The sequence below is a fragment of the Crocodylus siamensis genome, chromosome 2, assembly GCF_052110815.1.
Source record: "Crocodylus siamensis isolate JL-2025a chromosome 2, ASM5211081v1, whole genome shotgun sequence".
NCBI classification, from domain to species: domain Eukaryota; kingdom Metazoa; phylum Chordata; order Crocodylia; family Crocodylidae; genus Crocodylus; species Crocodylus siamensis.
Window position 1 is genome coordinate 264,731,352 of NC_143396.1, and position 27,451 is coordinate 264,758,802.

Consider the following 27,451-nt stretch of genomic DNA (forward strand, 5'->3'; position numbering starts at 1 on the left):
TGCTCCCTGGGAGTGTGTGCAGCAGCAGGCAGCTGGCCCACCCCACTGCATGAGCCCCCAGCAGGCAGGCAGCAGGGCCGGGGAGCTGAGTTCCACTCCAGTGCAGCAACTGCTGTGGGTGGGGAGTGAGGGGCACCAGCAGGGTTGAGGGGCTGTGGCTTGAGACTGAGAGGCCTGGAACTGCATTCTGTGAGCTAAGGGAACACAGGGAGCTCTGATTTTTCATGATAAAAAACCCCAAATCAAATACCAAAATGTACAGGTATTTAGAATGTATTTTATTATAGTGATCGAGGCACTAGTAGGCTTCCAAACTGATTTCAAATTGCAAACATATCAAGAAAGCATTGTGTTCAACTGATACCTATATATATAGTGGCTTTTCATTTTAATCACAGATTTTGGGGGTTTTATAAGAGAATTTGCAATTTTTTTATCAAAGAATTTGTGATTTTTTTTTTAAATCAGGGAAAACCAGGATCCCTGGTGAGTATTTAATTGAAGGCATGTGTTGTATTCCTTTGAAAAAGGAAATTTTCATTGCATAGACAAATCTCTTATGGGAAAATGGCAGATATACCATATAAATCAAACTTATGAGGAGAAATAAAACATGAGAGAAGCAGTGAATGAAAATCAAAGTTTTATGGTTCCTTCTCAGTGAATTACACATTGATTAGTGTTCACTGTGGTGAATGCTGTGTTAGCAAAATTCGATATTTCTTTAAAACCAACAGAATGTTCATTTGGATTTCTATTTTTCATATTTCTTAATTTTTACATTTTGTTATATGCCATTTTGAAACAGTACAGAGCATGTGCGCCGCCACAAAACTAGGTCAGTTGTGACTGACAAGCCAAGGGTCGCACAGGGGGCACATACTGGGCATGCTGTGGAATCTTCCATAGGCTTTGTCTGCTTGTCTGCACATGATCCAACCCAACTCCTGTGTTACCAGCATACATTCAAAATGTGGTCCGGACGTGCCCCCTTGCTGGTAACACAGGAGTTTGAGATTCGGGTTTAATGTTTGTCTTAAAATTTTGAAAAATGCAACTTATTACAACAACGATTACAAGGATAATACAGGCGTAGTAGAATGTGAAAACCGTATTTTCCAAGTAGTTTAGTTTGGCAGTCAGTTTGGTCAATTGTCCAAACAAAGCAATTATAACAACCGTATACAGAGTCTTTCAATTTCCGGCTGACATCTTCTCAGATTTTAGTGGCGCCGCAAATGATGCTCTCGCCGGTCCTGCTGGTTTATCAGTGGGATTGGCTCGTACGCTTCCCCTTTATCGATGGCTTGCTTCTGGAAAAGAAAAGAAAACTGGACAGAATACGTTCTAAAACACAACTACATATATGACGAATTCTAGGGTCTACTGGATGGAATTCTGCACTTTTGAATTTCGATCATTGCGTAAGGATTTGGATCACACTCAGAGTGAGTGGTTCGTGTCGTTCGCTGTTACAATCACACTTAGTTTCGGGTAGCTTATTTGTTCATTTGTGTTACTGTCTCGGTTCTTTCCGTCATCATTAACTTTAACTCTTTTTACATCTCCTTAGTTAAAATGGTTATGGATTTGTCAGGCATCATTGTTCGTTCGTTTCGGTTTGCTTCGGTTTGGTTTGTGCCATTTTGGCTTGCTTCATTTTGGATCGTTTCGTTTTGATTCAGTTCGCTTTCGCTCATTTCGTCTTGGTTCGGTTCGTTACGGTTCGGTTCGTTCGAGTTCGATACGTTCGAGTTCGGTTTGTTACGGTTCGTTTCATTTCGGTTCGTTCAAGTTCAATACGTTCGAGTTTGGATCGTTATGGTTCAGTTTGTTCGGGTTCGGTTCGTTCGAGTTTGATTCGATGTTAGCATGTGATATACTGTCGGCTGTTGCACCGACGCCAATGGCCGTCACTCGTTGTCTTGGCCTTATGCTATTCTTGTCAAAGCCCAGGGCCTTCGCAAGTGTCCATTGTCTTTCGTCCCCTAACTGCCTCAATCTTGCTTTTGATAAGCCAGATTTTTTCAGCAGAAATCCAAACATCGCCCTCTTCCACAGGTGTTCACTGTGGAGGCGAGTAGTTGGTTCGGAATGACTGATTCCATTTCTTTGTTGGCAGTGAATTTCGGATCGATTGCAATTGGTATTGAATTGGTGGTTCCTGATCTACCCATCGAGAATGGGTGGAAGAATTCTCGATCAGGCGTTGTTTAGGTGCAGGTTCAGGTTCGTTGCTTGTCGTTGGTACGTCTGTATTTTTTCTTATGTTTGTCGACTCATCGGTATTTTTTCTTATGTCTGTACTTGCCAATTCCAGAGGGGATTGTTGCTGTTGTTCAGTCTTATTTTTTCTCGTTGGTACGTTTACTTCGTTTTCCATTGGTACATTCATGCTGGCCCTCGTCACGGTTGCATTGCCTCTCATGGCTGCGTTTGCTTCAGTTTTGTTTTTATGGTTGCTTTTTGTCTGTATGTCCTCCAGGTGGCGCTGGTCCACGTACGGCGGTGACGTGGATTCGGTGGGTGTTGCTGTTGCGGGGGGCGGGCCCCAGGCAGGCAGAACATCAGGTGACACTGCGGCGGGAGGCAGGCTTGGAGTGGGCGGAGCTGGCGGTGACGTCAGAGTGGCCCTCGGCGTGCTGTCCTTTTCGGTGCCACCATCTTGCAATGGCGGCGCGGTCAAATTTTCGGCTGCAGCTCTGGCAGTGGTTTTGAGCTGGACTTCTAAGTCTGAGTTCTCTCTCAGCAGTACAACATATTCGCGAAAAAGGACGTTCAGCATTTTGCCCTTTTTCCATTTGAGCCCCGTCCACTTTGCCTTTCTCCCGTCCCGTTCGAGATTTTCTCGGAGCTGGATTAGCAGCTCGTGCCCCCTTGATCCGGCCGTGAGGCTCAGGCAGTTAAACTGATCTGGAGGGGTATTCTTGCCTCCCTCCCTCATATATTTTATGCACCGGGCAAACTCCTGGGTCAGGCTAGAGTTTGCCGCACTCGAGGGTTTCACGCGGGCCAGAGATACGGACCCGATCTCTTCCCTTGGGCGACAGACGGCCTGGGGGGTCCCACATAATGCAACCGAGGGTTCCAGGACTAAGCTGGATGGCCCATTCCTTCCCGCTTGTCCTGCGGAGGGACAGGTACCCGTTGATCACTTTTCCGGCCAGATTGGTGGCCTGGTGGAAAATAATGCGATCCCATAAGTCGTCCGGATCGTTAGTTGGATGGACTTCGCTGTGCCATGGGCAGCTTTGAAGCAACTCAGACTCCATGCCTCCCATGGATCCCGTTCATGACGCCATGTTGGGGAACAGCGGCCCCAAGGTCACGGTGGGCCGAGGGTTTCGGTATGGAACAGATGGGATTAGCAGCGAGGAGTCTGAGCGATACGCGGACTCGTGTGGTTTCAAAGGATGGATTTTATTTTACTTACGCTTCTGGAGTGTAGGCAGAGAAGCTTGCTTCAGTTACAGTTAGATAACAAATGACAAAGGGGTCTGTTGGCCCACGGGGTTCTCAAGCTGAGCCCTTGCTTCCTAGCCGAAGCTAGGTGCGGCTGCCCAACTTGATAGTCCCAGGGCTGGTCAACAGCTTGTGAATGGGAGAACAAACAATGAAACTGTAACGAGAGTCCAACGTGGACGAAACGGGTGGTCGATGAAATGCCGAGGTCGATGTGGAGCGATGCCGGGGTTGGTGCCGGAGCGAGGTAACGATGTCACGGTCGGTGGTCAATGTAGGGTCGGGTCAATCGGGCTCGTGGTCGTTGGTTGATGAGAGAAATCGGTTCGGTAGCCAGAAGATCAATACGGAATAATCAGATCGAAGACGAAGAGGAATTGATCGTCAAAACCGCAGTTTCTGCTCTCAGCTTGGATCTCTCCCAGCGAGACAGTCCCTGCCAAGGCAGCCTCTGTTCGCCGGTCGAGCGGGTCTCCCCCCTGAGGAGCAGTCCCTGCGATAGCAGCCTCTGCTCTCAGGTTCGGACAGGAGACCAGTGGGCTTAAAGCCCTCTTAAAAAGCAGTCCCTGCAGCCACAGCCTCTGCTTTCAGGACGAATCTTTTTCTGTCAGCACCGCTGTCAGAACCCAAAAACTCTCTCTCACTCTCTCTTTCGCTAAGTCCCCTTGGGAGGGGCCCCCAAGCCTTTTATGACAACCGGGTAGCCAATCAGGTTGTCTTCTCTAAAGAAATTTCTAGTCCAATTACGTCATGCAGTCTGTACACTGAGCATGTGTCTGGTCAGATTACTTCATCTGCTGAGAAGAACTGAGCATGTGTGCTGCCACAAAACTAGATCAGTTGTGACTGACAAGCCAAGGGTCACACAGGGGGCACATGCTGGGCACGCTGTGGAATCTTCCTTAGGCCTTGTCTGTGCATGATCAAACCCAACTCCTGTGTTACCAGCATACATTCAAAATTTGGTCTGGACAGATAGGTAATGCATTATGAAATACAAGACATTAGCCAAGTGGAGAAATCATTTATTTCCATGAGAAAAAAGCTTGCAATCCTTCCTTGGTTTGCATGGATTGTTACTATTTTTCTTCTTTCTTGCATTCTTAAGGACTGTACCACATGCTAACTCTTCCTCCTGAGTTAGCTGGGGCTCAAGATGATAGTTGGCACATTTACACAAGTCGCTTTACTGCACATTAGATTAATCTAATGCATGGTAAAGTGTCACGGTCTACACATGTACAGTAATTACTGTGCAGTAGCTTCATTTAAATTGCCGTTTACTAGTATCCACAGATACAGGTACTAAGAAATGGCGCTTTAAACTAATGCACCGAAGCACATGTGTAGATGATGACCAGGAGCAAATTTCTGGCTGATCTAGCCAAGTTCATTCTAGGCTCTTTCACAGCCTGTAAATTGCTCCCAGCCAGCCAGACAGCAGGGGGGCCACTTCTGCCTGGCTAAGCTTTGAGCTTCAGGGGGTGGGGGGAGCTGTTCCCAGCTCCAGGGGCAGCTCATAGCTGTACTGAGCTCAGGATCGCAGCCCAGCTCAGTGGCACTGCCGTGGGGCAACGCCTCATGCCTGAGCTGCAGCACCGTCCTGATCTCTCCTCTCACTTTGCTTCCAGGTGGTGGAGGAGCCTGGGATGAACTTGCTAGATAAGTCCATCATCAAGAAAGGTAAGGAGTTGTTTGCCCACTTCATGGCTTTGAGCCCTGCTTTGGTCTCTGGGGCCGGCTCTCAGCAAGCACTGTCCTCTGCGTGTCCCCCAACCGGGCCTGGTGCTTCCACCTCCCCCTGGCACCGGGCAGGAGCTGGGGCACAGGCTATGGATCCCAGCTCATTGCTGCCCACCCTTTGGCTGAGTGCCTTGGGAGACAGAGCAACCTGGGGTGCTGAGGAAGGCACTCACTGACAGCTGGTCCTGGAGACTGGAACAAAGTCCAATGCTGCCGAGTGGGCAGATGCCTGCATAATGTTCTTGATGACAGACTGATCCAGCAAGGTCATCCCAGGCTCCTCCACCTCCTACAAGCAAGCAAGGGGAAAGAGGGTGCTGCTGCTGCTGGAGCATGGGACATTGCCCCAAGCCAGCACTGCTGAGCTGGGTTGTGATCCCAAGCTCTGCTCCTGTCAGGCTCAGTTTGCTCCTGATCTGGGCGCACTTATCCAGGAACAGTTTAATGTGCCTGAATTTACTGCACAGTAAATTCAGGTACATTAATTGTACGTGTAGATGTACCCAGCAAGAGCTATATGAAGTGCTCTTACTAGGTTTACAAGAGCTGCATATGTTGCTGTGCCTGTTTCCGCTCTACTGTCCATTCCCACACCGCCTTTGCCCAAACAATTGATCTCGCGTGCCTGGGTCCCAAGTGCAGACCCCAGAGGATACCTCGGTTGTCTTCCAGGAGACCCCCTAACCCTTCTGCCACGACTTTGAATGACTCTTCAGTGGATGGGGTCCCCTTTGGAGGTGCCTCCGGGGTCATCATGTGTCTCAGCATGCAGTCACAGGGCTCCAAACTCCCCTACACCCCGGCCACGTGCCACCCTTGCGAGACGGGCCTCCAGGTCTAGTTTGCGGTCAGCCCCCACAGGTATCTTCTCTGGTCTCCATGTCACCTCACAATGGCAGTCACCCTGGACCCCTGGTTGGACTCAGGTGGGTGGGCCTGGAGACGTACAGCTTTCAAGCCTGTCTTCTCCAGGGCCTTTAGCGCCTGCCCCCAGTGGGTTCCTGTGCTGCCTCTCTTTCTCCTCTCTTCCATGAGGTCCTGATCACTCTCGTCTGGTGCTGAGGACTTCACCCACCTACCCTCACTGAAGGAGATGGAAATGAACGGACCCTAAAAGAGGATCACTACCACTGCCTGGACTCTAAACCCCTCTTCCCTGAAACACCCTGTGTGACACCAAAATGAACAAACCCACCACTGTGGCTACTGGTGAGGTGAAGCCACAAGGAAACAAAGAGGGGAAGGACCCCAAAGAAAACGGGGAGCACTGCGGGCTCCATACCCTCTTAGCTCCCTCACTGCCCTAAGCCTTGGGCACCCTACGGGTCAGGGATCCATGCCTTTGTCCCAGCCGGGGTCCCCTTCTTTCCCTCTATGGTCCCATTGCCTGTAGTTAGGCTTGTCCGCCGGTTCTCCCTGGGGTCATCACGGGCTCCTCCGTCGGCTCCTCTGGGTCTTGATGGGCTTCTCTGGCTTGGGGTTCCCTGCTGCTCCTGTCGCTGCCATTGCAGCTACCACAGCCGGCTTTCCTGCTGGCTTCCTTGCCAGCCTCTTCAGTCCCCGCTGATCCTTGGCTCGGGGATCTCTCGCTGCTTCTGCTGCAGCAGCCACCACTGCTCCTGCCTGGCATCCTCAGCCCCCCGCTGGTCTCCCCCAGGTCAGGGATTCCCTGCCATTTCCATAGCTGCTGCTTTCACAGCTCCCTTTAATCTCTGCTAGGTGACGTCTCCCCATAACGTCACCTGGCCCCAGCTGTATATGGGTGTGGCTTACAAACCGCATGGGCGGTTTCCCGCCCAGAGCTTCCTCATTCCTCCTGGCCCCTGGAACATGTAAGTCATTATTTTCTTTCTTTTCCTTGGTTGGGGTTTTGCCTCTGGGCGAGGCTCCCCCTCTTCCCGATCCTGTGCCCCTGGCACAGTTGCCTTTTCTGCTATTTGGATTCAAGTGGCTTAGGACATATTGGCCACATCTACACAAGATGCTGACTGCGCATGAGCTCATAACCATTGCGTGGGATGAAGCATGACACCACGAGCTACTGCACAGTAGTAATGAGCTACTGAGCAGTCAGCATCACCAAAAAGCCATTTGGGTAGGCTACTGTGTAGTAACACGTGTGCTACTCAGCATCTAGTGTAAATGCAGCCACTGAGAATATTAATGGATTTCCCATCACATTGAATAGATGATAGGAAATGCAACATCTGAAGGCGTTTCTTTCATGAGTCTCCAAACAAATATGACAACTTAATTATGATGAGATGTAGGGATCCACTCAGCAGCTTGTGCCTGTAGCTCCTGTGATACATACATCTACCTCATTATATGTTTCTAAATTGAAAACAACGTATAAAATGTTTATAAACCAGTGGTCAGCAGGTTGTTGCATGTGAATGGATAATTCAGATGCTCTTTTTACAAGAATTCCTGAGGACAAATCTTTTATATTTGAGCTGTTGGCACTGTTAGGATCAAAGAACCTCTGTCTCGCCACGGCTCTTTCTGGCCTGCTGTGATAGTTCAAAGGCCATTCCTTGATCAATGAATTTCTGTTACTATGTTCTTCAAGGAAGCCACCCCCAAGAATCCCATTGGATGCCACCCCTGTCCACCGTGTTTTCCAAGGAAGTCAACCCTCCATAACCCCACTTCCTTCTTTACTCCTAACAGCCCTCTCCATTCATTGCTCTTATTACTTGCTTCTCCAGCAAACCTAGAGTAGTATCTAAGACATACAGTTTGCAGGAGGGCTGTGCGAAACAGCACTGTTTCGTTTTGACTTCTGTTTCACCATTTCAATGGGACAGTGTTTCATTTCAAGTTTCATTTCGAAAGTGCTGTTCCGTTTCATTTTGTCAAAACTGTTTCACTGTTGTTTCGCTGTTTCACCCAATGGGGAAGCATGAAACTGCCTATAACTTTGTCATTTTGGGGCAGATTTGGACGAAAACTGCAGGCGTGGTAGCCCCTGCTGAGGCCATGAAATCTGCCTGCTTTCAAGGAGATAGGTACATGGGTTTCTGGGAAAGTGCACCTCAAGCTGCTGACAAGCAAAACTCATGACATATGACTGTGTGTGTGTGACTGTGTGTGTTTAAAGCATGCCCTCGCTGAGTCTGGGGCTTCTAAATGACATGGTAGTGTGCCCCAATGAGATCTCCTCCTCCCATACAGCATCAGTCTGGTCCACCACTTTAAATAACAACAGGTAAAATAATAACTTAGTGAGGAGCAGCACAGTAGCACCAGCAGCATTTCAGGCAGCCAAACTGTGACAGAGCCTTTCTTTCCTCTCCTGCAGGAGCTTCTTCTCCAGCGTGTGTGTTAAGGCATGCCTTCACTGTGTCCTTCTCCCCTCTTCCCCCTCACTCTCCTTACTTTCTTTTTCCCTGCAGGCAAGCCCAGCTTCAAAACTTAAAATGTTTTGAAATTTTCAAAACAATTCAACTATACTCATTTCATTTCAAGGCTGTTTCAAAGCCCTTCATTTTGTTTCAATTTCATTGTTTTGAGCTTTAAACAAGTTGAAACAGCTTTGAAATGAAACAGTCAGCAAAATTTCACAAGCCCTAGTTTGCAGCCCTATCCACAGAGACTTTTTCCAACCACTTGATCTCCAATAAGCAGCTCTGGCAACTTCTTTTTCCTTCCTTAGGCACAAACTCCAGATTCACTTTCCAAGGGAGCCATGTCTCCCATTAAAATTTCATCCCTGATCATAGTCATCCCGTAGTTGAAATTTTCCAAATTATGCTTCTATATTATGTAAATTTAACTTAACAAATACATTATTTCACCCAAGCCTTCCCTGATCATTATATTTTACTTCTGCATTTTGTCTCTATTTAAATCGTAATCACTTCGGACTACGAACTGTCTTATTCTACGAGGACAACAAAAATGGTGAGGGGGCTGGGAGACATGACTTGTGAGGAGAGGCTGAGGGAACAGGGCTTATATAGTCTAGAGAAGAGAAGACTAAGAGGGGATTTAATAGTAGCCTTCAACTACCTGAAGGGGGGGGAGTTGAAAGAGGATGGAGCTAGGCTGGCAGTGGCAGATGACAGAACAAGAAGCAGTGATCTCAAGTTGCAGCAAGTGGGGTTTAGGTTAGATATTAGGAAGAATTTTCTCACTAGGAGGGTAGTAAAACACTGGAATAACTTACCTAGACAGGTGGTGGAATCTCCATCCTTGGAGGATTTCAAGACAAAGCTTTGGCTAGGATGATCTAGTTGGGGATGGTCCTGCTATGAGCAGGCAGTTGGACTAGATGACCTCCTGAGATCCCTTCCAATCCTAATCTTCTATGATTATATTATTCTATGACCTATCCTTCTAAAAACTACTCCACTGCACATTTAAAAAATATTACGAATAATACAAGATAACTTGTCCATTTATATCTGTTAAAAATATCCATTATACCCTGATCACAAGTCTCATAAATGAATAACTGCTCCAATAGACTATCCTTATGTGATAGGAAAATCACAAGAATTTAAACTGGGTTAAAAAAATCCAACTGCTATTTTCATATGCAAAGTATCTAAATAAAATGCCTCTTTGTGGAATATAGTGTTTTAAAAAATATTTCTTTTTATCATGCCATATATAATTCCAGAGTGAAACTACAATTTATAATTTTAGCATAGCAAAAACCATACTGAAGGTATATATAGGCTCAGGTGTTTACAATTCAAGTTGATAGCTTAAGTCCCATACCAGAAGTGTTTGGACACATTTAAATGACAAACACACTAACTGACAGTTATTATTCAGAAAGAGTATAGCAACAGCAAGGGACTAGGGAATTGACCCTTATGTATATAACCTCACTAGGTACATGAAGAGTAAAATTCTGGATGCCAGCCACAGACTTAAATTTTAAAAGCTTTTTTCATTCTATTTAATTTTTGATCCTATCAGAGGAATAATTCCAAACAGAGTCAAGACTTCCATAGCATTAGAACCAAAGCTGTCATACTGACTGAACAGTAAGAGTAAAAATTACACTCCATGCAAGGAGACCCCACTGGGGATGAAATGACCCACCAATTGAAGATTCAAGAATGACAGCTTCTCCAGTAAGCTGCCTTCTCTTCTGATTAACCAGCAGTTCTTTCTATTTCTAGGGCTTGCTTCTTTGTTGATGGGATTTCCGCAGGGCTCCACAGCAGTTTTGTTAGTAATACATACATTAATTTAACTTCCTTAAGGATATAAGTGTTAACAAAAGGCAGTCTGAAACTAAGTAAACACAGAAGAATCGTAAGGATTATTGTATTTTTGTTAGCTAAAATAGAACTTGTGTTATTGGATTACAAGTAGTTAAAAGTTCTAGTTTGAAAGAGTAAGGTCTCAAGGAGGCATTTAAATTGTTAGATCATTGTGTTATTGACATATAAACATACTTACCCTAAAATAGTGTTGAGTGCTTTCCAGTCTGTTAAATGATTTTTTAAAAGTAGCGATCACTTAAACACTAAATATGAACTTAGGAGAGGATCACGCAAATAGTATATCTTATGCTTAAGGAAATAAGATTTTCATAATTAATCTGAAATACTTCAATACCTTCTTACTATCCACCCCCACATTTTTAGCCAGTTTAGTTTACACTCCTTTCTCTAAGCACGGACAAGCCTTTGCATCTGAGATACAAAAAGTTGCAGTTGTGGCTACTTGTGTGGGAGGATGAAAACTGACAGCCCATGTTCTGATGGGCAATAAATTACTCTCACATGCCTTAGACCAGTGGTTTACAACCTGGGGTTGTAACAGACTATGCATGCTACAGGTTTTTCCTCCCAAGGTGGAGAACCTTGCATTTTTCAGTGTTAAACACCATCAGGTTCTCATCCGCTCATTTCATGAGTCTGTCCAGATCCTTCTGGATCACCCTCCTATCCTCAGGTGTGGATGCTTCACCCCAGAGTTTGGTGTCATCAGTGAACTTGGCCAGTCTGCTTCTGAAACCAATGTCTACATCACTGATGAAGATGTTAAACAGTATAGGCCCTAGGACAGAGCCCTGTGGGACCCCACTGGTCACAGGGCACCAAGACGATTTGCTCCCATTGACCACCACCCTCTGGGTCCTACCGCGGAGCCAGTTCCCCAGCCAGCAGATTGTGGTGATGTCAAGGCCACAGTTAGCCAGTTTAGCCAAGAGGTGATCGTGGGATACCAGATCAAAGTCTTTTTTAAGGTCGAGGTATACAACGTTGATCTCTTCCCCCTTGTCCAGGTGATATGTCACCTGGTCATAAAAAGAAATAAGGTTGGTCAAGCAAGACCTACCCACAGCAAGCCCATGCTGGGTATCCCTCAGACAGCTAGTCTGTTAAGGATGGCCTCCTTGATAATCTTTTCCAAGACCTTCTCCAGGATCGAGGTCAGGCTGATGGGCCTGTAGTTTGCCGGATCTACTTTCCTCTCTTTCTTGAAGATAGGCACGACATTGGCCCTCTTCCAATGATCGGGCACTTCACCAGAGTGCCAAGAGCTCTCGAAGATCCATGCCAGGGGCTGAGCTATGATGCTTGCCAGCTCCCTGAGTACCCTTGGGTGTAACCCATCAGGGCTGGCTGACTTGAAGGTATCCAGTCTGTCAAGGTGTTCCTTCACGAGGTCAGCTTCGATGGAGGGCAAGGAATTTCCCTCACCCGAGCCTCCCATGGAATTGGTGAAAAACTGACGGAAAGTACCCATTTAGCAAATTTGCTTTTTCCTGGGCTTCAGTTGTCAGTTGTCCCATCTGATTCAGCAGGGGTCCAATGTTGCCCTTGCTTTTCCTCCGGCTCCCCACATATTTAAAACAGGACTTTTTATTTTCCTTGATATTTGTAGCTAGCTGGAGTTCTATCATAGCCTTTGCTTTCCTGATTTGCTCTCTGCAAGTACTGAAGGAGTAGTATTGGTGTTTCAACAGTGGTGTACATCTTGCTGGGTCATAAGTGAAATAAATGTTCTAGCGCAGGGGTGCTATGCTCAACCCCCAGCCTGTGGGACAAATCTGACCCATGGAGCCATGCCATCTAGTCTGAGGGGATCCCCATAGATTGGGAAACGTGGCAGTGGGTAGTGGTAGAAGCTCCACATGGCTGGATCTAGCCCTGCCTGGGTCATTGCTGTGCAGCAATATCAGGACTGGACCCACCCCCTGCCCACCTGGACCAGGCTACTTTCGATCCTCATCCTTTCCCCTGCCCCTGGATCAGGCCAGGCTGCCCACGGCCTTCCCATGCATCCAGATCAGGATTAACCCATTTCCCACCATACATCAAGATTAGGATTGGGCTGCTCCCTGCCTATAACCCTCCTCTTCCCTCCCCCACCCCTGCTCAGATCAGGGCTGATCAGTTAATGCGGTTAATGTGCATTAAGTGTCACTTAAAAACTGTGAGCATTTATACACAGAGTTTTCTGTCCCACAATGCACCAGATATCCGCTGCTTCAGAGTAGACTTGATTAATCGAGTCTGCTCCACACGCAAGCTGAGGTGAACTGTGTTGCACCATGTGCAGTTGTATAAGCAGTGAAATGTGCATCAGCACATAGAAAATGGTGGCAGTGCTCTTTTGAACTAAAGCACCTCCAATGTGTTTTAGTTCAAAAGTGTACCACTGCCATTTTCAGTACTGACATGCACTTCACCATTTGTACAACTGTAAGCATTGCAGCACCTAGTGCTGCGGTGCTTACATGTGTAAAAATGTCCCATACTCTTTAGTTAACGCGCATTAAGACAGGCTACTGCACATTTTTCTAGTACCTCACAATGGAGGTACTATATTTAATGCGCATTAACTAAAGTGCATTAATACACATGTAGATGCACCCAGAAAATAATCTAGATTTAGTAGAGAGGGTGGCCAGCATGTGCTGAGTCACTCTGAACTGTGGCCCCACTGGTGGGTGCCAGGGCAACTCATCAGAAGCTGGCAAGTTGGCCGGGTCCCTTTCTTTGTGCCAAGTTGCTCCAGCACCTGTTGCTTGAGCAGCAGCTCAGAGCAGCTCAGCATGTACTGGCCAGAAAACCCACACTGCAGGGATGGTGCCTGTCCAGTGCTTGTTGGGTCAGGTCAAGCTGTGTACAAGGAGCCTAGGAAATTCATCTTGAGTTGCCTCAGCACCCACTGCCTACGAAGCTGCTGAAAGCAACTTGATCATCTGCCTGTTAGGCACCCAGCATGCTCTGGTAGGAGGCTAGCCAGGCACACAGAAGGGAACGACCCCACAGGGGCCAGCCAGCATACAGGGAGGAGGGACCTCAGCCAGAACACAGCAGAGAGGAACTCTGTAACAGCTGGCCAGCACTTAGGAAGAAGGAACCATCAGGGGCCAGCCAGGCACCTTGCATGCTGCAGGGAGGAACCTGACTGTAGTTAAAAGGGACCCAGCATGCAGCAAGGGACCCAACACATGGTGAGGATCCAGGCGGCAGTAGGGAGGCACACAGCATGTGGTGGTGAGGGTACTGGCAGTAGCGACAAGGAACCCAGAACATGCATGTTACATGCTGGAACCCGCATCAAGGGACCCAGAAGCTGTGATGAGGAACCCAGCATGAACATGCCAGTGATGGATCTAGCACACAGCATAGCTCCAGGCAATGGTGGCGAGGGAACCAGTATACAATGAGACACCCAACAGTTGTGAGGCAACTAGTAGCTAGGCACCCAGCAGAGAGGCAAGTGGTGGGGAAGCACTGGGCAAAGTAGTAGAAAAATCAGATTATAGGGCCTGATCACCACTGACTGGCCAAAATTTAAAACCATAGAAACCCTTGGTAACTTCTGCAGGGTCAGCAGTGTCTGGGAAACCCCATGACAGATCATGTAGAAAAAAGAAATAGTGGTACTGGGCCAGACAGGTAATGCCGATGAGACTCCAGTCTATTTTGACATGCCAAAATATGCAAAATTCATAATTATGAGTAATTCAGTAATTAAAAGTTACAAATTACAGTGATGTTAGCAGGATTGGCAGATGGGAGAAAATTGTGTGATCTTGAAAAGCAAAACTCTGCCAAAAGAAAAGCTGCCACCAGGAATAGTGGTTAGGTACCAGGAACAAGGATAGATGTCAGGTAAACTGATGAATGACTGGTCAGATATTGTGTGGAAATGGAGACCTGGGGCACTGCTAAAAAAAAAAAAGAGTAATATTAGTGTTAGATTCATTCAGAGGTCATTTAATACCAGTTGTAAAAGCAAAAATTCAACTCCAAGTACTGCATGTCATAGTGAGTAACTCCTCTAAGAATCATTTGTGGTGTCACTACTAAGACTGGCTCTTGGCAGGGAAACACGCACTTATACCTGGTGGGAAGATTAAGAAGCCAACCATAGCACTGTTTTGCCAATGGATTCTGGCTTCCTAGGGCAAGACATATTCAGAATCCATTATTAAAGGCTTCAAAAAGTGTTGTTACTTAGGTTGTAAATAAACTTTGCATTTGTTTGAAGAGAAAGCCTTTTGTCTTAGGATCCTACATGTATCCCTCTGAAGCATGCCGGATAAAATGTGCATTGCCAGGACATGGCTGTGTGTGCCTCTATAAAGTTACTATGCTTTTTCCAAGAACAAGCCAGCCAGGGTATGTGCTCCTCTCTTGTGGAGGAGCAACATAGCAGCTTGGAAGGGCAATGTGTATAAATGACTGTAACATACCTATTTTGATCCAGGTCACCTCCTGGGACAATTGGACTTTGTCAAATAAGACATCTATTTATAGACTCAATACACTTATGGAGAGCACTCAGGTACTATGATAATAAGGATGGTATTGGAATTTGGGTAGAAGAAAATTCACTTCCTCTTTCAAATGACTGTGTGGAGTATCAGTGAATCTTTTAAGTGAATTGCAAAGTTCCAGTGAAGTGATGCCTGATGCAGTTATCAAAGATACAAATGAAAGCAAAGAGGTTTGGGATGAAAAATACTATGCCATATTAAGGTATAGGGTAACATTTTCCAAAGCACCTAAGTCCAATTGACTTTCAGTGAGATACTCATAAGAACTTACCTAACATTTGCAAGTGTGACCTAAGCACTTTTGATATTTACCTAAAGTTACAATGCCAATATATTATGTATGTTATTTAATATAATAAAGTGCGAACTGACAATCCTGAAATACTTTATTAAGCGAAAAACAGGTATAGCAGCAATTTTTTTCCAACAATTAACCTAGTAATATGAAATAGCCTTGGTCTCTGTAAACAACTATAAAAATAAGTGCCAAAAATGCTAAATATGATTCTGGTTTTATGGTTAGCAACTGTACTGACCCCAACTCATTTTACCTAGACCAATTAACCATTATCAGACAGTAACAAGTTTCAGTAATTGGTGATCTGCTTGGACCTGGAAGTGGTGGACCTTGTAGCACTTTTCACCTGCCTGAATCATCTAGCACTCTCTTGTTATGCCTGTTTGACTACAAATGTACTGAATGAAGGAAAAACTTCGGAGTATTATTAGCATCAGTGTAAATAAAAAGAGCTTGAAATCACACCTGTATCATATCAATTTCTATTAGATAGATTTCTGCTTCAAGTGTAGTTCAAGTCTTTAAGTAAAGGAACAGTTGTAAAGAACCATAAATATATTAACTTTAATGGAAAGAATAAGCCTGTCTGAAACACTGTGGTACCTAAATGAAGATCAAGTAATTTCTATTTCAAATATATAATCACTTCAACTGAGATATCTAGTACCATCTTGAACTTGATTATGAGATAAAAGAAACGGGACAGAGATGGTAATCATTTAATCCCTTAAGAACAGCTATTCTGAAGAGCTTTTCACTTTGCACTCAATAGTCTTCTAGTATGTTATGATCCAGCTAAAAAAGCAGCAAAGTGATGAGAAAAATTATGTTTCCAATGACACAGGCTTTTCACAGTAGCAAGGCCTTCTACAAAAGAGGCAATAAAATGAACCTGGCCACTTTAACAGATGGTGTAATGAACAAGTGCGCAGATGCAGACTATTGAAAGTAACACATTCGTATCCCTTGACTTAAGGTTTAGGAAGAATTTTAACTTTCAGACATAATGTAGCAAAGACTCCACAGATTCCCAAACACATAGGTGCTGTGCATAAGTTTACAAAGGGTTAGGGAGATGGACCAGAAGAATCCACATTAGTGAGAGTTAGTGAGTTTCTCTGGACTTGTCTACATGAGAAGGATAATGCACAATAAACTGTGCTATGAATTTATACAAACTATTCTGTACTAACTCCATATGAGGATGTTTCTAGTAAGTAAAAGAACATTTGCAAAGAATCATACATCCCCCTGGGGATCTCATCTGCTGGAATTAGTGTAAAGTGTAAATCTGTGTAAACCCTTTCAGTGTTTATTAAGTGAGTGTGCATAGGGAGTTGGTGCACTAGTGTGCTTTAAATTCATACTCTAGCTTATGGTGCACTAAGTTGTGGAAGAGCTCTTTGTCTGAATACAATAAGCATTTCACAAATTGAAAATCAAACTACAAGTGTGAAGACATTTAAACTACCTCAGAAATAACAATAACTCATTTATAAGGCACTTTTGAAGTTGACACACACATTGTAAAGATAACTTCATATAATTAAATTATTTCGTACCACTGACACAAACAGTAGCTAAGGCGCAGACAAGCAAAATATACTTATTTACATAAGCAAACTTTGTCTCAGTAGCAGATAGCTTTTACTGAATTCACCTTCAATCATCTATAGTACAGCAGATTTATATTTGTCAGCTGATCCGCACTACAGATCTTACTATCTAAAGTTCACTGCAGCAACTATAACAGGTCACTTTTATTAGAACGTGGAGTAACAGAATTGCAACAGCAAACATCTTAGATGTACTGTAGCTATTGCTATAATACCAGAATTGTGGAATGTATCACTCTCTACAGTGACAGGAAGTCAAGCTTTTATCTCACAATTTGCTGCAACTAGACAAAGAGGGAACAAAATCATATTTCAAGTACTTCAGTAAAAATACTTACTTTGTAAAAATGCTTGTGATTTTTGATAAACTCAAATTTAACAGAAGAAATCAAGAAGGTGCTTGAAATATTTCCAAGAATTGTAGCAGCCTCAAAAAGTCGGACTGAACAATAAGAAGGCAATGCCACTGGAAATGCCACTTTTTATCACAATATCAGAAATGCTTATTCTGTGTCTGGTCTCAGATGAGTAAAATAAAAATCAATTTCTATAAAATACTGTTGAAAGGGAATCCCATAAACTAAACACATGTACAAAAGTTCACTGTAACACAATAACATTTTAAAGCAAGAATATTAGTGATACGACAACACAAAATGGGTCATTCAAAAGAATATAATGATTTGCTACTACAGTAGTGGAAAGGAACAAACTGACCTCCTAAAAAAACAGAAGAGCACGGCTGTAGGAAAGACTGAGATCCTTCATAATTCAGAACAGGAGAGGTAACAGCAAAGACTAGAATAACTAAGGATGTGTACCAAACTGCTCTGTGCACATTTTACAGTGCTGTAATCTGAAGCACTTTTTATATCACTATAAAGTTACAAAGCTCTTAAACATGACAGAAGTGCAGTGTTTGGTTGGGGAGGCAGGGAAGGGAGGTGGCTCTGAGCCTCTCTGCACTTTCCAGGATAGGAGGCAGAGGATGCTCCACAGCCTCCTGGGGCTGCAGGAAACTGTGGACAGTAGCAGACCAGTGGAGAAGGTGGAGCTGGGAGGAGAGGCCCAGGTGCAGCCCTTTTCCTGCTCCTGGAACCCTGGGGATCTTACCTGCTGGGATTCCCTTGGCCAAGGGTGGGAGCAGTGAAAGCCACCAGCAGGGGCACAGAAAGAGAAAGGGAGGTTGGCAGAAGTGACTTAGGAAGGTTGGGGGTGAGGGGAGAGGTGACATTCCTGCCCTGAATCTGCCCAGGCAGTGCCCAGGTCCAAGTGCTGTGCCAGCTATCGTTGCTTTGGGGCTCTGTGGTCTGTGGGTGTTTGACAAGTTCTCCCCTCCCACACATGCTGAGCTTCCATGCTTCTCTGACTCATCCAGGACCACAGAGGCCCTTCCCAATCACACTGTTCTGGAAAGGAGGAGGTCCCCAGTTGGGTAGGATGGCATGCAATCAGCACCAACAATTCCTTCCCACCTGGGCTGCATAGAGCTGAACCAACCCCCTTCCCCCCAGCGCTGCCAGCTCAGAGCCTGCCCCAGCTGCAGACTCTGCTGGGCACACACCAGCCTTCTAGGATGGCAGAAGATCTACAGGACCTGGGGGCTGGCCCCCAGCATAGATCCAGCAGCACCACCCACAAAGTGAGCCATGCTCCCAGGAGCTGGGATGTACCCTTCCCTCTCCCCCCCCCCATCCTAGCCATGCCTGGCCTGATTGCTGCCATCTCAGTCGGCTGGTGGGAATAAGGTGGGTTGCCAGCTTTTGCAGGCTTGGCTAGCACTCCCAGGCTACCCCTGGTGGTGTTGGGGAGCACTAACCAAATTGCCAGAAATTTGACCAGCATACAGAAGTTATTATAGCACTATAGGTTGCTAAAGTGCTGTAAAATACTGTGCTTCAAATTTAATACTTCATTTAACAAGGCTTATTTTAAAGTGCTGTACCCATTGTTAAAGTGCTGTACAGCTGTGAACTTCTATTAAGTCACAGCAATAAAGCGCTTTAAATGGCGAAAAAAGCAACTTCTGTATGCATCCTGGATTATGTTTCATACATGGGGAAGCAAGAAAAAAATGAAGCACTGTCTTAGAGAATTTGAAATGGACCTGTTCTCTGCACGTCCCTGCCATGGGAGTTGATCACAGCTCTGCCCTGGACCCCAGCCCTGCACTTTCACCACTGCAATCCTGGACCCAGGCCCCACCTACCTGTCCTGCTCCCAGACGCCGCTCCCTGCTTGCCTGCAGTCCTGTCCCATCCATCCAGTTGAGCGTGCCCTGCCCTCTCTATGGAAACCCATCCACTCCATCCAATGCCCCCAGCAATGGGTGCAGGGCAGATGGACCTAGGCCAGACAGAATCATTTGCCTTCTTCCTCCTCCCCCTCCCCCTGCCATGCTGGACAGGTCAGTACCCCCCTCCAACCATCCCAGCCTGCAACAGATTTTTGCAAAAAAAATTCTTTCAGGGCAAGCTTTCTTTAATTGCAAAAAAAAAGAATTTTTTTGGGTGCAAAAATCTTAGTATAATGAAAGATATCACCTCTACCATGAGCCCTGATTGCTTTTTCCTCTAGACCAATACAGCTACAGCCTGGATACCTGCTACATGAAGACTGAAAACTCTATCACAAAGCCATAGGAGGTGAGGAGGACTGAATGGTGGTTGATCTCAGCTTTTATATTCTCAGTACAGGGACACGATGGCACTCAGGATGTATGCACATTGAAGCCAACAACCCATACAAACCCACTTATAAAATGACTTAAGTTTCATTTTTCAAAATAGTTTCTTTTTCCCTCCACTACTTCTGTTGAGATACTGTTCCAGGACATTACTTCTAATTTCTAGTGCAAATTTAGTTCTTGTGCCAACTTGTCTTTTAGCTCACATAGTTCTCACTTCCTAGTGTTTATTTCCTGATCTATTTATTAACAGCAGCTCCTCTCAGACTTTCTTTAGTTCCTCTAGGTTCCTCTCATAGACTCTCCATTCACCTGATAATCCTCCTAGTACTCTCTACACCTGTTCTAGTTTGACCCCATCTTTCTCAATTGTAAGCAAGGTACCAGACTTGTACACAAAATTTCATATAAGTTGTCCATGGGTCCACCCGTAAGGGCGCGAATCAAGCACCCGTGGGTCGTCGTGGGGTCCTGCCCCCCCTTACGTACTCTGGAGTGACTCCCGCTCCCAGTCTGCTCCCGCCAAGTCTGCCTGCCATGACTTTGATGGTATTGGTTCAGTGATTTTCCTTGGCGGGTGCACGTCCAAAAACGGGTCTCCTGTCCAGTCCAGTCTGGGGTCTTCGAGGGCTCCTGCCTCCCCTACACCTTCGCCCGAGCCTCCACACGGTGAGTCCCAATGGTGCTCGGTGAGGGTCGGGGTCTTTTTTCTCCCAAAAAGGAAGTCCTTTTAGCGACCCCCGGGTCGCTCGGTAAGTCCCGGCAGGGTCCCCTATGTATAGCCGGGGCCCGCCGTTCCTGCCAGGGGTCCGTCTCCCAACAGTCCTCCCTGGGTCAGCCTGCCGCCGCCGCCTCTGGCCATGGGCCGCTCCGGCCGGGGCTGTGGTGGGGGAGCTTCCCCACTCCCAGCCCCCACCACCTGATCAGTGGCCCCGAGGGCCCTCCGTCAGCTTTCCTGAAGTTGAGGACTTCTGTTTTGCTGACTGACTTGGCAGCTTTACGGTGGATAGTTAAGGTGATCAGCTCGTGGTTGCTGTCACCAAGCTTCCCTTTGATCATTAGGTCACTGATTAAGTCATCCCCCATTACCAGAACCAGGGCGAGCAGTGCTTTACCTCTTGTTGGCCCGTAGACTTCTTCCATCAGACAGAGCTCATCCACACATGGGAGAAACCTTTGTGACCACTCGGATTTGGCTGAGTGCTCTTCCCACAAGAAGTCTGGGTAGTTGTAGTCTCCCATGACAACCACATACCGGGAGTATGCAGCCTCAGCCAATTCCCTGATGAACTCCTGGTCAAGCTCTTGATCCTGGGTAGGAGGTCTGTAGTAGACTCCCACCACTGTGTCCCCTATGCCGTGTTCCCCATGGATTTTAACCCAGAGGGTCTCCAGTCATCTACCTGGGTGCCAATGTCAGCTTTCCGGGCCACGTTAGCTTTCCTTGACATAGAGAGCTACACCCCCACCCTTTTGGGCCACCCGATTTCTCCTGTACAGGGTATACCTGTGGCCCAGTCATGGGTGGAGTCCCACCAGGTCTCCGTTATCCCTATGACATAGTAATTATTTGTGCTAAGCAGGAGGACAGGTTCCTCCTGTTTATTCCCCAAGCTCCTGGAATTTGTGTACAGGCATGCAAGTGTCCCTTTGGGGATCCTTGCCTTGCCTACAGCTTCCTCCAAGGCTGGGGCAGTGGTGGGCTCCCTTAAGTGTCTTGGCCTGCTGGCTTTGCAAGGCTTGCTCAGCTGGCCAGGAGTGGCAGTGGTCCCCCCACCCCCCGGTGGGTTTAGTTTAAAGCCCAGTGGAGCAGGTCAGCCAGTCTGGCTGAGAAGAGCCTTCTTCTCAGCAGAGAGAGGTGGAGGCTGTCCCTTCCCAGCAGCTCACTGCCTCTCTCACCAAAGAGCGCACTGTGGTCATGGAAGCCAAAGCCTTCCCCATGACACCAGCGCTGCAGTCTTTGGTTCACTACCTCAATCCTCCTCTCTCTCCTCAGCCTGTAGCCTAGATATGCCTGTCTAAGAGAAATATCAAGTCATTGTACACTGGGCAGAAGGTTTAAAATGCTCATGTGGCTTCGTTCCACTGTAGAGATGTACAGAGAGTTTAAAAGGAGATCTGACCCAATGGACTCTTCTTTTTTTTTCCTTCTTTTTCTCCCTTTTCTTCTGTCATACAAAATGGAGGAGGCTTCATGGCAAAAACAGTGTCTATGGAACTAGCTACTCAAAAGATTACAAGGTAATGTTCACCCACAATGAGACTCACATTGGCAGATAGTCAAAGATGGTGGTGTATTTTCACAAATCATTTGGGTATCTCTGAAATCTTTTTCAGCATTGATTTTATAATGTAACACCAGAGATTTTACATGCAGACATATACATTAAAATTATGGAATATGAAAATTAATAAAGAAAAGTGTGTTGCTGATATGCATGTGGTGTGTTCTTTTATTAATGAGATTCTAATTTCTAACCTCAACAAAACCAGTACTAAAAGTTGTTAATAAGAAATAATTCAATCCTAAATAATAAGGGAAAAAAATATAAAACAGATTAGAAACCTGTTATTTATAATCTGTATTATTTCAGGAAAAGCAACATTACTGGCATAATAAATAATATTTTTTGAAGAAAAATGTATTTTTAAAGGAAAAGAGCATAACTCCAGAATGAACATAAGGTATAATTGCAGGCAGCTGATCAGCAATGGAACTGTACCTGTGCAGATGGACTCTGAACGGGGGATCCCAGTAACTTGATAAATATTGTTTCCTTATTTGTCAGCATGAGTCTTTTCCTCTATGGTTATAAAACACTGAACTCCAAAAAAACCTGATATATTAAAAGGCCCCATAATTTTAATTTTGAAACTTAATCTGGTAAAATCAGCAGCACTGTGGCAGTATTTAATATTAATCACTTGCTGCAAGAAATGTAATAATGTCTCAAAAAAAATAATGATCATGACTTATTGCATCACACATCAGACTTGTACAATTTTGACTGACACGATGTAGAATACTGAAGGTTTGTGTCAGAACTAGATTTTCAAATATCTGAATAACAATAAAGATTATAACAAATGAGTTAAATATGCCATGGCTGGAAAAAAAACCAACATTATGCATATGAAAGAAATCATATTGTAGGGAATATATTTTAGTCGTAATGGAAATAAAGAGAGTCCTGGTTAAAGTCAGGCATTGGGCCACATGTTTCCATTCTCTTGTGCAACACAGAAACAGTAGGACTGTAGTGCTGCTGAGTAGAGATTGAGAAAGTGAAAGGAAGCTGCAGTCCACTATGTACCTGCCCATAACTCTTCTGAGACCAAAACCATGCGATACATGAGCTACTAAAAATGTGGGTGAGAATGTTCCATGTTCTGAAAATAAGGTTGTGTAGTACTAGTTCTAGTACTAGTAGAACTAGTACTACTCCGCCATGCGGACTTTGTTGATTCAATGCTGAAGGAGACTTCCAGGTCTGTAATGGAAAGACTGCCAGAGGTAGCGCTAGAGGACATGAAGTCCCAGGAAAGTGGAAACTGGAAGCTTCTGACCTCAGGCAGCAACCAGAAATCTTTATCTCAACCTGCAATGATTTGCCTGGAGAACAGATATGGGGTCCTACCAACAGAGGAGGAAGAGCACATACTGTTAGTGGAAGAGGCCAAGCCAGGCCTACCCAAAGTTGGGAGGATTGAGACCACTGTTACCAAGAGGAAGTGACTGGGCCATGGTGGTTGCCATCACTGGGTGGTAGTGGCTGGAGACTCCAGAAGTTTCCAGATCATAGGACCTGGTTTGCATCGTGGATGGACTTCAACCACCCTCACATCTGCTGGGAGGGCAATACAGCAGTGCACAGGTAATCCAAGAAGTTTTTTGGAGGGTGTTGGGGACAATTTCTTGGTGCAAGTGTTGAAGAGGCCAACTAGGGACCACGCTCTTCTTCACAAGCAGGGAAGAACTGGTGGCAAAAGTAAAAGTGAATGGCAAATTGGCTAGCAGTGACCTCATGATGACTGAGTTCAGAATCCTGAGGGAAGGAAGGAAGAAGAGCAGCAGATAAGGACCCTGGACTTCAGAAAAGCAGATGTTAACTTACTCAGAGAACTGATGGGGAGGATCCCCTGGGAGATTAGTCTGAGGGGGAAAGGAGCCCAGGAGAGCTGGCTGTACTTTAAAGAAACTATACTGAAGGCACAGGAATGAACCATCACAGGAAGAAGACCAGCTTGGCTTAGCAGATAACTCTTCCATGAGCTAAATCACAAAAAGGAAATTTATAAGAAGTGGAAACCTGGACAAATACCTAGGGAGTAGTCTAAAAGTATTCCTCAAGCATGCAAGGATGATACCAGGAAGGACAAAGCACAACTGGAGTTGCAACTAGCAAGAGACAGTAACAAGAAAGGTTTCTATAAGTATGTCAGCAACAAGAGGAAGATCAGGTAAAGTGTGGATCCCTTACTGAATGGGGGGAGGCAACCTAGTGAAAAATGATTCAGAAAAGACTGAAATACTCAATGCCTTTTTTTACCTCTTTCTTCACAGGCATGGTCAGCTCCCAGACTACTGCACCTGGCAGCACAGTTTGTGGATGTGGTGAGCAGCCAACAGTGGTGAAAGAACAAGTTAGGGACTGTTTAGAAAAGCTTGACATGTATAAGGCCATGGGACTAGAAGTGATGCAACCAAGAGTGTAGAGGGAGTTGGCCAATGTAACCGCAGAGCCGCTGGTCATAATCCTTGAAAATCTGTGGCAATCAGGGGAGGTCCTAGATGAGTGGAAAAGGGCAAATATAGTGCCTATATTTAAGAATGAGGAGGAGGACCTAGAGGAACTACAGACCTGTCAGCCTCACCACAGTTTCTGAAAAAATCAGGTTCTCAAGGAATCCATTTCTAAGCACTTGAAGGAGAAGAAGGTGATTAGGAAGAGTCAGCATGGGTTCAGAATGGGCAAGTCATGCCTGACCAAACTGATTGCCTTCTATGATGAGATGACTGCTCTGTGGATACAGGAAGAGCAGCGGATGTGATATACCTTGACTTTAGCAAAGCTTTATAAAACTCCCACAACATTTTGCAAGCAAGCGAAGAAAAATGGGTTGGATAAATAGATTGTAAGGTGGGTAGAAAACTGGCTGGTTCATTGGGCTCAAAGGGCAGTATCAATGGCTCAGTGTCTAGATAGCATCAAATGAAGTTCCCCACAGGTTCATCCTGGGACCAATTTTGTTCAATATCTTCAATAACAATCTGGAAGATGGGCTGGAGTGCATCCTTAGCAAGTCTGCAGATTACACCAAGCTGTGGGGAGTAGTAGATACACTGGATGGTAGAGCCAGGATTCAGAGAGGCCTAGACAAATTGGAAGACTGGACTAAAAGAAATATCATGGGGCATGTCCAGATGTGTGTGGATGCTTGGTTTCCCAGGGACAACTAGCAGCAGTGCACCTTGTACTGCAGCTACTTGTACCTGGGGAACACCCGTGCCACATGTGCTTTAGCATGCAGCAAGTTATCCCGGGGGCAGTAGAGGAGGCAGAGGCCATCACTGTGCTGGCCTCAGAAGCCCTACCTGGGATCCTGGGGACTTCCCAGGGCTGCAGCTGTGGTGATCTTGCTGGGTGGAGCCTGGCTGGCAGATGCAGCATGGCTCCGGATGGTTCAGCTCCGTTTTTCAGCAGTGCATGATGCCCAAGCATGCGCTGCTCTGGGGTTTTTTTCCGCAGGTTTTTCCCTGGATATTTTGACCCTCTGCAGAAAAGGACCTAGGGATTGTAATTGAGAATAAGATTAATATAAGCCAACAGTGTGCCCTTGTTGTGAAGAAGGCTAATGGCATAGTGGGCTGCATTAGTAGGAGCACTGCCAGCAGACTGAGGGAAGTGATTATTCCCCTCTATTCAGCTGTAAGGCTGTAAGGCCACAGCTAGTACTGTGCCCAGGGCAACAAAAACTGTTAGGGGGTTGGGGCACATGACTTACGAGGACAGCCTGAGAGAACTGGTCTTATTTAGCCCGGAGAAGAGAAGACTGAGGCAGATTTAATCACAGCCTTCAACTACCAGAAGGGGGGTTAGAAAGAGGATGGGGCTAAACTGTTCTCAGCAATGGTCTCAAGTTGCAGCAAGGGAAGTTTAGGTTGGATATTAGGAAAAAAACATTCTCACTAGGAGGGTAGTAAAATACTGGAACAGGTTACCCAGACAGGTTGTGAAATCTCCATCTGTCTAGACAAAGCCTTGGCTGGGATGATATAGTTGGTGGTCCTGCTTTGAGCAGGGGTTTGGACCTCCAGAGGTCCCTTCAATCCCAGTTTTCTATGATGCAATAATTCTAGTTCTGGGTTAAATTCAGAGAATAGAAGCATGTCTGCAAGTAGTTAAAATGCCATGATCTCTTCTTCCAAGCTTCTGTTCTTTGCATCCCTGAGCTGTTGTTAAAAAGACAAAAACAAAACAAAACAAAAGCAATTAGACAGCTTTGCTGTTTTACACCTATGTTCCATAAGAGCTTAAGGGTTTCAATTTCTCAGGAGAATTTAATTCACAAAGTACTTAAAGTCCTTTCTGCTATGAGCTGTAGTAACTTCCTTTCTGATATTTTATTGAATAATGAAAGAAAAAAGTACTTGGTAAATAGGAAGCTAGCCAAGTGGTGAAAACTAGAATATAGCCGCCCTGAGGTTGGCACTAATTGGCTATAATAGCTCCATAGATTATTACCTCATGTGAACTGGAAGGGGCACTATCTCCATCCTCCAGAGAGGTGTCAGATTGCCATCAAAAATGAAACTTAATGTCAGAGTTAGTGCTCTTTTTCCATTGTGTGTTTTAGAGGAAAGAGAGCACATCATCTACTGCACAACAGCTTTCTCCCATAGCTACCCAGATTACTGAAACAACTTGTACCATCCTACTTATTTCAATGCTTGACTTATTCTTGAGAGGCTGTCAATTATTGTTAGAAAATGGGACAACACTGTGGTGCAACTAGGCAACCTTTAACGATTGGGTAGAAACAAAATTAATTTTGTGTATAACCTACATCAAACCTGAATCCTGGTCTAAAAAAAATAACTGCATAAAATTATTAATCTACCAAGTTCCAATCATATATGCTTTTCAAAGGGTTATATCAGTCATAGAGAGATGATCTCTTTGCAAAACACCAAACCCAGTGTTTGTCACCTAGTCTCTACAAAAACTAGAATTTAATAGCAACACATTAATATGGTTAATATCAATACAGGAGTAATAGACATGATTCAGTTGTGTGAATTCCTGCTCTGGCATTAGCATGACCTTATGGGGTTTTTTTTTAACTGCATGTGGCTTAAGTGCCATTATGTTGGCTGTTGTAGTAACTCTCTTACTAGAATGTGTTCCCTAATCATAAGACAATATTTGTTAAAAGAAATAATGGAAAGACAGAAGCTGGCCATGTAAGGAATATACTTTTGGTGGTTGCTTCTTCAAGTTAGGAGACTTTCTTCAACAATTATTCAACCAACCTTTGAACCAACAATAGGTACAAGAAAATATGGCAGGGGGAGCGGAACTATTTTAGAGGAACTATCATGTGCAAAACCTTCATTATATAGTAGGGCTGCCTGTATATATTGCATTTTATGTATATGCAAACAACTTTTTAGCCATTACAAAAACAAAAAAGCAAACCATTTTCAAGCATTATTATCTGTCCTTGCATCCTTCTGTGATACTGACATATTATACAGCAAATTCAGGATCAGGTTTTGCTTTTTGAAAAAAAACTCATGTCATATGCTTCTGTGGCTTGTAACCTGAAAATTCTAGTAATTTTATAGAAAGTTATATGGCTCATATAGTGTCAAAGAA

General features: G+C 45.2%; 1 protein-coding gene across 8 annotated transcripts in view; it reads right to left on the minus strand.

The window, feature by feature from the left end:
- Positions 1-27,451, minus strand: part of EFCAB11 (EF-hand calcium binding domain 11) — a 162,425-nt gene that overhangs the window by 22,503 nt on the left and 112,471 nt on the right. For 4 of the 8 annotated variants that reach the window (XR_016440358.1, XR_016440357.1, XM_090033887.1 and 1 more), the window contains one exon: positions 3,008-26,025. The exons of 2 other annotated variants lie outside the window; for them this stretch is intronic. Coding sequence is in view for 4 of the 6 variants with exons in the window: in XM_090033887.1 (XP_089890013.1) it covers positions 25,929-26,025 (97 nt within the window). In the remaining 2 variants the exon portion in view is untranslated. Of the gene's footprint in view, positions 1-24; positions 26,026-27,451 lie in introns of those variants that run through there. 2 more of the 8 variants (XM_090033882.1, XM_090033881.1) reach the window with 2 other exon arrangements.